General features: G+C 40.3%; 2 protein-coding genes across 6 annotated transcripts in view; both read right to left on the bottom strand.

Annotated features, from left to right (window-relative positions):
* Nucleotides 1–681, bottom strand: part of ttc28 (tetratricopeptide repeat domain 28) — a 115530-nt gene extending 114849 nt beyond the window's left edge. For 2 of the 3 annotated variants that reach the window (XM_017307991.1, XM_017307990.1), the window contains exon 1: nucleotides 344–681. In XM_017307991.1, coding sequence (XP_017163480.1) covers nucleotides 344–373 — 30 coding nt within the window. In that variant the 5' untranslated portion in view covers nucleotides 374–681. The remainder of the gene's footprint in view (nucleotides 1–343) is intronic. The other variant, XM_008423306.2, reaches the window with a different exon arrangement.
* Nucleotides 682–1463: 782 nt separating this feature from the next.
* pla2g3 (phospholipase A2 group III) lies at nucleotides 1464–11392 on the bottom strand. 3 transcript variants are annotated; one of them, XM_008423309.1, is made up of 8 exons: nucleotides 11234–11392; nucleotides 9376–9925; nucleotides 7529–7661; nucleotides 7282–7416; nucleotides 5605–5951; nucleotides 5380–5509; nucleotides 4251–4361; nucleotides 1464–3435 (listed from the first exon to the last, which is right to left on the bottom strand). In XM_008423309.1, exons 1-8 carry the CDS (start codon nucleotides 11381–11383, stop codon nucleotides 3180–3182), a joined length of 1812 nt encoding a protein of 603 aa, XP_008421531.1. In that variant the 5' UTR covers nucleotides 11384–11392; the 3' UTR covers nucleotides 1464–3179. The 3 variants fall into 3 exon arrangements, with proteins under 3 accessions (XP_008421531.1, XP_008421532.1, XP_017163494.1); XM_008423310.2 differs by having other exon boundaries at nucleotides 11184–11391; XM_017308005.1 differs by lacking the exon at nucleotides 11234–11392 and having other exon boundaries at nucleotides 9376–10128.
* Between the last annotated feature and the right edge of the window lie 1499 nt (nucleotides 11393–12891).

The following is a 12891-nucleotide window of genomic DNA, read 5'->3' on the forward strand; positions in this document are numbered from 1 at the left end:
TATACAAATTTTATACTATAGATTAGGTTATGTTGGATGTAAAATGCATAGTGATGATAAAAAAAAAAGTAAATAAGCTACTGGGTTAGCTGTGGTGACTGTCAGTTGGAAAGCCCACAAACCAAATTCTGCTCAGGGCCCCAAACAGCTTTGGACCGCCTGTGTTTTCAGACTTTTCCTCATAAATCCTGAAGGATGTCAACACCTCATAATACGTGAGCAACCTACATTTATTTAAAAAAAAAAAAAAAAAAAAAAAGCTCCAGCAAACTTTTCTTTATCTCTTTTCCCTCCGGCAGTCCCCACATTTCACCCCCACAATTTACGTTTCCACCGGCCTCACCTTTTCTTTCCTCGCTCTGGGCTTTTCCATCTCCGCTAAATCCTCCGCCTGCTGCTCCAAACTTTGATCCCGCAGCCGCAGCAGCAGCAGAACTGAGGGAGGGCAGGAAAAGCCTCCGACACCATCCAAAACAAGCCCAGGAGTCGGCCGTCGGTTCCCCGGTGATGAGTGCTGCGAGTCCGCTCACGATTCAGCGGCACGCGCCCGTTACGGCGCCACTTTCCAAAGTTTTTTTCGGTGGAGAGTTAATCCGCAGTGAATGCGCCATGTTCCCCGCTGCCGATCCTCCCCATAGCGGAATTTTTGTCCGGTGAGAGGCGGGGATCCGGTCGGCTCCATGGCTGCAGCTCTCAGCAAGGTTTCAATTACTCCTCATGACATCAGAGGGGAATTGAGTTACCTGATACACATTATAAGGCCCGACAAAGCCGCACAGTGACGGTGTGTGTGCGGGGGAATAGGCACCACGTGGACTTGGTTCTTTTAGACATGAAAGCTAAACGCGCACGGGTAAAATTAAAACCAAACACAACAGGAAACTGATCTTTTTTACATGTACATTTTTAAAAATCTTCTCCAAAATGTCCAGAAGCTTTTTTTTTTTTTTTTTTGCATTGTTGATGGGAAATTCGATTTTTATCAACACCGAGTTTAAGCCATCTGGAAAAATGTTTTAGAAAACACTGGTTTATTTGCCCGTATCCAAACTGAACTGGTGTGTAAAAATTCTTAACATGGGCAGTCCACCCAGGGCGCCAGCCTGTCAAGGAGCAGCACCTGGAGAAAAATGCTGAAATTTACGCATTAAACAACTTTCCTTCTGCTTTTCTCATGATTATTCAAGCCATTCCTGTTATATTTCTGGTAAAAGTGTTCTACCTTTTTCCCAGCAGCTTTTCTCCCTTTTATTTTGCTTTGTCTAATAATGAATATGTGTATTTTCTTCATTTCAGGTCACACTTAAATAATGTTACAATCTATTAGGACCAGTCTAGATTATATTGTGTGTGCTTTGGTATATTAAAATATTAAAACTTTCCGGAAGGGAAAATTTGTCTTTTTTTTTACCGTCAGCTACAAATTTCCTTCTCTGACAAACTAAAAGAAACACAATAAGAAATTTTTTATGTTCATAAATCTCAACTTTTATGAGTGCTTCTCATGTACAAGTATTTACAAATGATTTCCAGTTCATTGCAACACCAACCAAAATTTACAAAGGCTTTCACAAAAATTCTGTACAAATACAACTTCAACGTGCGCTTCTAGGAGCTGGGCTACAGACAGACAGCAGCTATCAAACGTGTTCACAAAAGATTTTTTTTTAAAGGAAAAATGAGTACATAACTTTTTTTCCCCCACATATCATGTGACATTTATCCTGTGCAGCTTTTTGGAGAAAAGTTATTCATTCGGAATTGTTATTCCAACAGCAAAGGATGGTAGTGGCAGGATCATGTTCTGAGATTACTTTACTTTAAATACAATCAAGGTGGATGAAGCTCAAGAAAAATAAATACTTTATTAGGGGAATATTAAAGTTCTGGGATGGCCTAGTCAAAGGCCGGAGTTAAAATTGCCCTCATAATCGAATAGGTCTGTTTTTTGTTTTTTTCTGACAGATTTGTTTTTCAGTTGAACTCCACTTAATGAATGTCACATTATCTGAAAAACCTTTGAAAGGATGTATGGTTACTTTTTTTATTATTTTTTTTTCTCACATCACCAACAGGTGGCGTAGTAACAGGAGTGTGAACATTTTTGAAGCCGCTGTCATTTTTCACATTTTCGAACCAACTAGGGAGAGAAAGACACCAGATCTGGAGGAGATGAACACGTTATATGAAGTATAGCAGTAAAGATGTGAACCATCCTCAGGTTCAGTTTTCGTCTCAGAAATAAATTCTGCTACATTTCACTAAAGAACTACATTTCCCAGATTCTAGAAGGAGTTTGGCTTAAGCTCCACAGTGACTCAAAGGTTGAGCAAATAAATATATAATAGTGCAATATTTTGTAGGGTCCCAAAGAAGTTTCCATAACTTAATAAAACATAAGACATTGTGAAATAAATATCTGCCTGTTATCTTAGAAATGTTGAGAAAAAAAATTCAATTCAACCTTTATTGTGAAAATCTTTGTATCCCGGTTTCTTATTTTATTTCTTTATAAATTTTTTCTTACTAAAATACATTGCTTGGGGGGAAATGTTGCTATAAGAACAGAATAGAAGAAAAACGACTTGTTTTGTTGTCAGCCTAAGAGCCGATTAAAGATTGTGGTTTCAAAGTTTGGAAACCACCGCCCCCTCGTGGTCATGAGGCAACACAGCATGCATTTCCAGAAGGATGAACTCCGCTGATTATTATTCAACAGCGTTGGCTTGGAAATTATGTCTGTAAGTTTTCCATGTTCAGTTGTTTGATTTAATGTTTCAACCTAAAATCTAATTATCGCTGAAATAAGAATAATAATGATTTGCTAAAGGTTGATTTGTATAAGCAACTAAAACTTAATTTTGCTGAATTCTGAACGTTGATTTTTTTTCCCCCCTCAGCTCTATAAACAAAGGAAAAAATGTAAAGCCTAGTGTTTACTTGAGGTAGTTACTGATCTGTCTGGCTTTTAATATGGAACTTTCCTGTTAAGTCAGAAAATGATTAAAATAATTACCTCACAGTCCAGTCACATTAAACTGACAAATAATCTTTCACAGAGGGAAAAAAAATAGAATTTATAATAGCTGAAATTTGTTCCTTTGTTTGAATCAAATCCTATAAAACAGTTTTTAATCATTTATTTCACAATGTCTTTTTTCCTCCCTGTTACCGGCCGTTCAGTTGACCCGAGTTCCTGTGATACGAGGCGGTTCTGTGCTTTGGACTTGTTTTCTGTTCTTCCCGGTTTGTTTGGGTCGAGTCATTCTCACACACAGTTTGTAAAGTCTCACGGCTCGGTCTTTCCTCTTCGCTTTCGTCGTGTCTGGCCTCCTGCCCCTCCGTCTCTCTGCCTGCAGATGGCGCTGCTTCGCCACTTCAACACTCGTTGGGTCCAGCCGAGGAAGTTCTGCTTTAACCACGGTCGAAGTGCAGCTGATGAATCAAAGCAGGAAATAAAAAAATAAAAAATAAAAAACTTTATCTCTGTGTGTGTGCCGTTATCTCTATCTCTGTAACTTTACTGTTGATATATTAGTTTATATTTATGTACAATATATAAGAGATAAGGGGTAAATTATGAGATTTTTTTCCTTCAGAAAAAAGGAACTGCTTTTTGTTCAGAACTTTTGTTGGTGCCAGCATGCCACATGTTCATTTTAAACAGTGAATGAATGAAATAAATACAAATAAAATGAATGGGTTCAGACGCAGCACTCTAAACAGTCAAGTTATGCAGCAACGAATCTTTATAAATGTGGAGATGTAAATAAGAACTGTCAGTCTTTGCTGGTTGTTTCTAAAGATTTTGTCCTAAACATTTGTGGATTAACAATACTTTGATCTTCGGATGTGGCTGCTTTTACAAACCCATTGGGTTCACATCAATCACAAATTTTTAGCTTTGAATTCCATTTGTGTTATGTAACGTTAATGTTAATTCAGCGCATCTCTGCATTCATTTTTGTGAATGCAGAGATACTCAACAGATTATTGTTATTCAATTTATACATGTTCAGCTTTTTGCCACGATGGAAGAAGATGAAAATCTGTTACAGACTCTTCAGCCAATCAAAGACTAACATTTTTATCCAAATGTTTTCTCTTTTTGTACATCTTTGTACAGCTGTGGTGGTTTCTTAAAAGTACTTAGACAAACTTTTACAGTGGGTTAATTAAAGAGTTTCTCCCACAGAGTGATTATGCGATATTAGACACACAAAGCTGTATGTAAATGTGTAAATACTGACTTGCTGCTTGATGCGCAGTCCTGGGGCAGGAAGCAGGACTGAGACACGTGTCCAATCAGAAGAGTCTCCACTTTGCTCAGTTGTCTCTGTTGAGTCAGAGAGTGGAACAGTCTGGAAGGACGTTCAGAGAAACGTCAGATATGTTTTAGAAAAAAAACAAAGAAAAAAGCTGTTAAAACAAGCAGACAGACTGATAACCTGTGTGATACTGCGGCTCTTCGGTAACATCCAGAGACCCAAAGGCCTGTCGGAGAGCAGAGAGCTGCCGTCTTACATAAGCTGGTGAATGTTTACACTGGCCCTGGTCTAGTTCTGTGTTATGAAATGTCTCCCCATGTCTGATTTGTTTAAGCAGCCACACACACACGGACGCACACAAAAAGGGGAGTGTTCTGTTACCGCTGGGTCTGATGTTTTGCAAAAATTAAGGTACAATATTTTAGAGATGATGTACGAGTCACTACTTTATTATTAATACATACTGAGACTACATTGATGTGCTGAAGTATTTCTACCCCTAAAACTTTTTCAGTTTTTGTCACATTACAGCCACAAACTTTATTATATTATAATGGGAATTTTGTGCGTCAACAACTGCAAACAGACGAAGACGTCATCGAAAGTAAAATGAAAATAAGCCATAAGAACAGTTTCTCCCATTTAAGAGCAGACTAAATATGTGTTAGAAGGTGGAACCGAAACTTAGCTTACTGACCAATGAACGGACCGGTTAACCAACTAACTAAAAACCTGGACTGCCTACCAGTCTGAATCAGGGGTCACGTTGACCAAATATTTTCCATATTTGACTGTTTTTTGTTTTGTTTTAAACGCTGACAAAAAAAACATCTGAAGCTCATTTTTCACTGTGACGGATTACACACACCTGACCTCTGTTAGGGAAATATAAGATGTTAAACTTAAGCACTGAGTTTGTTTAGAGTAAAGTTTTTTTTGTTTGCTACTCCTGTAAAGTTAAAATCAATAACCATAACACTGTGGATGTAAGCTAATTAGAAATAACGCCAATTGCATCTGGTGGTGGGGGGGGGACCTAAATGAAAATCTGCTAAAAGGCTTGGGCCGGCCCTGGACACAGACGTTAATGTGAAAACATGGCTGGACTTACCTGGCGGTGCAGTTGCAGTGATAAAGCGTTCCTGTCTCCGTGTTGTGGAGGCCATATTTCCTTTGCTGCGGTAGGATCTTGTTCTTGCACTCATCAAGTTCTTTGTACAGAACACAAGACCTGTCCTCCTCTGTGGACGGGATACAAACATCAGGGGGGATTTCAGTTTCAGTAACAGAGTGTAAAACTAAACTGACTGTGCCAGGCGCCGTCAGGTTGAAGTACCTGTAACGGCGTTGTGCTGCCCAACCACAGCGACCGGCGTGGAGGGTACAACATTCCCCAGGCCATCTCTCCTCACAGTCGATGCTGACGCCTCGGCGTCTGTGGAGTTCGTTGAGTCGGTTGCTGCGGTGACGGAGGGAGTGGGAGAGGATGCGGGGACCGTGTCCGTGGCAGCGGCGGAGGACAGCAGATGCGGACGAGACGCGTTTGTTTCCTGGAGTTGTGCAGATGCGGTGGAGTTGATGTCGGAGCAGGTGCTGTTGACGCAGCCCTCTTGGGACTCACTGGACTCGTACAGCGTGGGCGAGTGGACGTCAGCGTGAAGCGCCATCTGAGTCTTTTTACACCTGTGAGGTCAGAGCAGAGGGAGAAATGACGAGAGGGAAAAGAGAAATCTTGACGGACATGTAGTGAAATTATTCTATTAAGGTAACCGATACATACACTGTAACCTGGTTCTTCAAGTTCCCATTTATATTGTTTACTGTCAACAAAGAACACTTTGAGTCGCCCTCCAAGGCTAAACAACTGCTCTGAGAGACCGTCTTCACAAACGTCTGAAATGAAAATCTCACACAGGAACTGCCAGAAGGAAGTTGGGAAAGTCTTCTGGATGTATCTACGCCATGATCTCAGAGAAGACCTGACATTGGTTAGGATGTTCGTCTAGGCAGGACTCCACTGTCTGGGTCATTTTCCACAGGCGAGCATCATCACCGTCGACTGATGGTTGCCAAACCCGCATTAACGCACCACTTCAAGCTTAGCTTCAAATTCCAGCTTAAGGTGGCCACTTTGACAAGATGAAGATGAAGGCTTTGTCAACTGAGACAAAAAAAAACTTGCCAATTGACAACAATGAGACGATGTACATCTACTGTCAAACATGGAGGTGGTAGCATCCTGCTGCAGGGGGATATGGTGGAAACCCGCCTATTGGTGGACCGGTGTTTGCGGAAATTATCAAAATTTGCAGAAATTTTAGGGAAGATTTGCAGAAAATTCATCTATTTGCGTTCTTTTCTTTTTTCTCCTAGAGTATATCTGAAACAGTCGAGAGAAAATGCAGCTCAGGAAGCTGGGATATGTAGGCGCAACGCTACCTGATACGCTATTGGCTGATGTTTGAAAAGCTGCTAATTCAGGAGCGCCATTCATTTTTCTTGGTGCTAATTGGCACCAAGTGCTGAAGTGGTTTCTAGTGTATGCATATTGCATATTAAGGTACATTTTGCTGCTTGAACTATTGAAATATGAACATACAAGACTTTTTAGAAGGAGTCCTAAGTACTCTCAAATTTCAGGGTGGCTGTAGTTGCCAGCCTTTGCCAATATCAGCGGTACATTTACTGTATATCCAACATAATCCCAGAGACATGAATGAAGTGACACCAATATAAGATCAAACTGCTGCAGATTTAGCTTTTAGTAATGGCATTAACTTATGTTTTCTTTCAAAGTACCATCATTGTCCAAGTACATGCAAAATTGATTCTTTACACACACTAAAAAAAAAACAAGAAAAGTTATTTGCTCATTGGATAACTTTGTTTGTCTGTCCAAAAGTTCCAGCCAGTTCCTTGAACTGCTTTTGAAACGTTTCTTTCTAGAAACAGATCAATGCTCTCAAAGTATTGCTTCATGTTACCCGACGTTTGGAATCAAAACGAGACTCACATTCCGAACCAGTTCCTCTCGGCGCACTGGAGTTGGTGAGAAAAGGTGAAGCAATGCATCTTCAACAGGTTGAAGAAGGTGTAGCCCACCACGTCAGCTATGCTGTCGTTCGCCTCCATCAGGCAGCTGCGAAACCTGGAGCGCAGAGAGCGTGGAGGGGAGAGGGGGGCCGTGAGCAAAATCACAGATAGCTGCGATTTTGTCCGCTGGGGACGGAGCAGGCTTTGTTTGGGAGGCGGCGAGTTACTTGTTGTCGCAGTCGCAGTGGGACATGGTAAAGATGTTGCTGTTGAAGACGCCGAAGTCGGACTGGAAGGACAGGATGGTGTGTTTGCACTGGTCATGCTCCCTGCAGCAGCTGTCTGTGTCTGAAAACACACCTGCAAGAGGGGAGAGCGTGGAACAGGAGTTTTACTCAGAAGAAATGGTTATGAGTTTTCACAAAGCACCTTTTATTGATGCGCAATTAACGTAATAATCTTTTTTTTAATGGATTATTTTGCACACTTTGCCTTGGAAACCCACATGGAGAAAAACAAATATGAATATAAGAATATTGTGGGCAAATGAGACAACAGACGTTGGTAGGATGAGTCAAGTTAAAGCTTTCAATCCCTAAGAAGATATTACTGACTGTAAAGCATGGTGGTGGAGGCATCATGCTGTTTTGCAAAAATGTTGAAAAACTATCACATTTTTCCTTTTTTCAACACAAATCAGCAGCTAAATGGTTATTATTTAACAGGACAGTAGGGACATCAAAACTTTTTCAGAAGTGGTTTTTTGTCATAGATAAAACAGGCTCGGGATTTACTCTGTTGAAACTATGTGGCGTCATTAAGATATTTATCTTAATTAGTGAAAGATTGTTTTATGGATTTAGAGGAAGCCATAAAACAATAAACATTAATAAACAGACAAAATGCAATGTTTATTGGTTGTTTCATAATTTCTTGTTACTGTGCGATGATTTTATCACGTAAAAACTTTGAACTACCATGTCGCTGAAATAGTTGCTATAAACTTGACTTATAATTTTGATCCTGTGTGGATTAGAGAAAATTCTCAATAACTTAAAACTTGTGCAGCAAAATTCTGCCTTTGAAAATCATTAAAGTGGCGTTGTACTATCATTTAAACTTGGATTAGAAGGCTAAAAAAATAAAGATTACATTAATGCCCATAAGAACCCTGGAACTTTGGATTCTGTCCGATTTTTCTCTTTTGTTGCCATTGTTGTTGCTTCCCTGGCCGTTTTTAAACCCAAAAGGTTTTTGACTTTGCCCTCAAACCTTACAGAAAGTTTCTCAAATACCCCAATAGAGACCAGCAGGTCTGGTACCAATAACTACACCACATTAAATCCCCGTTCTTTCTTCCTCTGATGTGCCATTGAACTTCAGCAGGTTGTTTTTATCTAGAGGCCCAGATGTCTACTTGTCTATATAAATACACTGAACTGCTATCGTTTTACAGGCTGATTAGCCATTTTTGATAAGCAATAAAACGGTTATATCTGATAACACATCTGATAAAGTGGCCAGTGAGAGTATAACAAATATTTCTCAAAAGGCACACAATAAGGCTGATAAAACTTTGTGATATAACTTAAAGTTTTATCATTATATTTTGCGGTATTATTGTGAAAGCGATAAAAGTGACGATAAAAACTGTTTATTGCAACTTTTTAAAGTGACTATGGTGCAGCAACCATAGCAATTTGTAATACGCTATAGACACCAGTCACATAAAGTTTGATTTGTATCACTAAACTACACAGTGACTGCATTTAGAAATATTTTCTAATTTATTTATATGCTATGATACACTCATTGAACAAACAGTGGAGAAAGTACTAAAACTAACAATCCAGACAATATGGATGTTTTTTCTAGGTAAATGAAAACTTAAGAAATTTGTCACGATAATTGACAAACGATCAGATAAATGCCCACATGTAGCCGGCATCAAAACATAACAGACTTTTTATTAACACGATGGGTTAAAATGTGAAAAATTTGATTAGGTAAACAGTACAATATTATTTCCTCGTGTATGTTGGATACGGGTTAGTTCAAACACAGCATCACTTACCTAAATCTGCGTATGATGGCGCTTTGTTGCCAGAGCCGCACCACAGAGTCCCGGGTACGATAAATCCGCGCTTTACACGCGCGTGTATCCTAACCTCTGACCTTTCACCTTCACTTTGATCTCCGAGGCTCCTCACGTGTCTCCCTGCTGTGCGCTCCGGGAGATTAGCAAAGCTCGGAGAGGCCAGAGAGACGCACCGATCCGCGTCAAACAAAGACTCCAGATCCAACGTTTCCTCCGCGCGGTCGTTAAATTCCCGCGTGCGCCCCCGGCACGCAGACAGGTAGCTCTGGATCAGCGCTGCGTCATCACTCCAGGTGCAGCCGAGCAGAGCGCGCTCCCCGGACCAGACGCCGTGGTACAGGCGCGGTGCCGCGGCGCTGCCGTGCGGATCCCCCCGGAGGAAGCTGACGTCCAGTTGGCCGTTGGAAGAAACTTTGGACCAGCTGCAGTGGATGGAGGCTCGCGCGGCCGTGCAGCCCAGGAGAGCTGATGTTACAGTGAGAGCCAGGAGAGCGGAGATGTGCGTCATCTTGGCGCATCGATGAAGCTGCGGCCGGATGAGAGAGAAAAAGAGGCTGTTTGACATCAACTCTGCAGCAAAGTGCTACCTTCTGCCTGTGGGAGGTTTTTCATTCATTGGCAGAGTCCAGTTCGGTTTTAAATATGAAGGCGAAGAAGAACAGGAGGAGGAGGAGAGGAAGGTTTTCCGGTGGATTAACAGTATATCCAGATCAGACACGTGACTAGGCAGTGTAGCCAAAACACTCCCCATCTCTCTGCCCCACATTTACAGCCACAATATTAGTGAGATACACGCGCGCGCACACGTTTGCGTGGCTATCTTCGTGGGGACTTTCCATCGACTTCCATTCATTTCTACAGCCTAAACCCTACCTTTACCCTTTTCCTAACCTTAACCATCACATACCTAACCCCAACCAAAACTCAATTCATACCTTAGTCCTAACTCTGACACCTGAAACAGGGTTTCCCCTTGTGGGGACCAGGCTTCGGTCCACACAAGGAGCAATTGGTCCCCACAACGTAGTATGTGTCAGGAAAATCGTCCCCACAAGGGACGCACAAACAAACGCACACACATGTTTTTAACTGTAAATCTGACTAATGCATCAGTGCTGCTCAGACACACCCCTAACATGCCGAATGGAGATGTGATCAACTAAACTATTGATTTACACATAGACACTTCTGGACTTGTCTTCTCTGCTGTGTTGAATGAACCTGAACATGTCAGATGTGTTGTGAAAGTCCAGAACAGTCACATCTCTATTGTTAGGCAACCAATGAGGGCTGTTTTGTTTGGCTGAACCACCCACACACACACACACACACACTGCGTACCGGGATAATCCGGTGTTGAAACAGGTGTTACGCCAGTTTGATTTACCCCATTTACATGCTTTAGACCTGGTTTGATATATTTGGTCATGAGTTTCTGGTTATCTTCTTTCAACCATTTTTTTCCCTCTGAATTAGAATTTTATTGTCTAAATTATACTCACTATTTGAGCACAAGGGGCACATATTGTCTAATTTAAAACATTGAGCAAAAATAAAACAGAAATTCAGTAATAATAAAATAAACACTATTTGTAAAGTAAAATCTAACAAAGTGGACACAGGATGGGCGATGCCAGCCAGGTGCCAGGATGTTTTCAAGTGTATAAAATGGTTTCAATATTCAGCTGCTGGGTGTCAAAGTTCAGTTATTTGACCGATATGGATCTAATCTGAGATTATATTCTTCTAAGCAGTTTTTAAAACAGAGGTGACTAAGTCCAGACCTTGAGAGATTCCACCCTGCAGCTTTTAGGTCCTTCTGTTCCCCACACACCTGAATCAGATTCCCTCTTCTTCTTCTTTTTTGATGTTTATTGGCTGTTGGCAAACAACAAAAATGATACATTACCGCCATCAACTGGTATGGAGCGTGGACCAGAATGTCAGATTCCCTCATCAGCAGCCATTGACTGGTATCAACCATTCATTTGATTCAGGTGTGTGGAAGACAACATACAATATCGCCACTGCACCCAATCATCCAATAAGAAAGCAGCCGTAGGGAAGTCATCGTCCAATCATTGTGTAGTTGCTTCAGGTTTCTTTTGGCTGACATTTGTAGTTTTAGTTCTCTGTTTGCAATTTTTTTAAAAAGGTTTTCTACTTTGTTGAAATTAAAATGTACCTTTTGTGTCTAAATGTTATTTCACATCTTTTAATCCGTTCACACCTTTCCGATACATATGTGTTTAATTCACGTACAACCTCCTTCTGGGGATCATTTTGCAGAACTTGTCGACAGACGATTTTTTTCAATTTGCAGTTATACCTCATTTTATAAACTTTCTTGGTTCTATACATCAGCTTTTCTCATGGGCTACATCTAATCAAATATTCTTCATGTCTCATTCACTTGTGATTTTGCATATACTTTTGTTCTGCTTGAGCGACATAGTGAACTTTAGTTTAATTTAATTAAACACATTAACGAATTAGCCTGGTATTATCGGGCGTTTCTGCAGGATCAATACTTAAATTTATTTGACTGCGGATTCAAGGTCAGACGGAGTCAATCAGGCATGTGACCTTTCACCCACTTGGAGGGAAAGTGCATTATCAAGAAAGGTCAAAATCCATTTGATTCTCATCGGCGTGTCTGCATCAGCTGATTGGATTAGACCTCGCCTGATTCAGACAAAGTTTATGCCATGTCACATGGAAAAAAAAAAAAACACTGCTCCAAATCAAGTGCCAACATGTCTTTATTAATTAGCCACATGTATGCAACAACATGGGTTCATACATGCATCAGCAGCAATACAGGGAGAATAAGCAGCTGGAAACATTTTACCTGACTCTAAAATATAGAGTTGGATCAGAACAGGAAACTTTCATTATGTTTTATTCAACCATTGCTTGGTCTAATTTAGTTTTATAATCATTTCATTGAGAAGCTCCTAGCAGAAGCGTTAATTTTGCCCTTTGAATTTCTCCAGCAGAAAGGCAGACTGCTAGCACATACACAGAGAAAGGTTTTAGCTCTGTGGAGCCAAAGAAAGAAAGAAAGAAAGAAAGAAAGAAAGAAAGAAAGAAAGAAAGAAAGAAAGAAAGAAAGAAAGAAAGAAAGAGAGAAAGAAAGAGAGAAAGAAAGAAAGAAAGAAAGAAAGAAAGAAAGAAAGAAAGAAAGAAAGAAAGAAAGAAAGAAAGAAAGAAAGAAAGAAAGAAAGAAAGAAAGANGAAAGAAAGAAAGAAAGAAAGAAAGAAAGAAAGAAAGAAAGAAAGAAAGAAAGAAAGAAAGAAAGAAAGAAAGAAAGAAAGAAAGAAAGAAAGAACGAAAGAAAGAAAGAGGGATATGAACAAAGATGTTGTAGGGATGAAAAAAGCTTTTCAAAGTGGTTGACAGACAGTAGGTAAGTTATTTCAGTCTATCAAGAAAAGGCTTGTAAATATTCAGGTTAGCTAACATTACTAGTAAAATGACAGGTCATTGTT

This window comes from Poecilia reticulata, linkage group LG12 (assembly GCF_000633615.1).
Source record: "Poecilia reticulata strain Guanapo linkage group LG12, Guppy_female_1.0+MT, whole genome shotgun sequence".
Classification (NCBI taxonomy): Eukaryota; Metazoa; Chordata; class Actinopteri; order Cyprinodontiformes; family Poeciliidae; genus Poecilia; species Poecilia reticulata.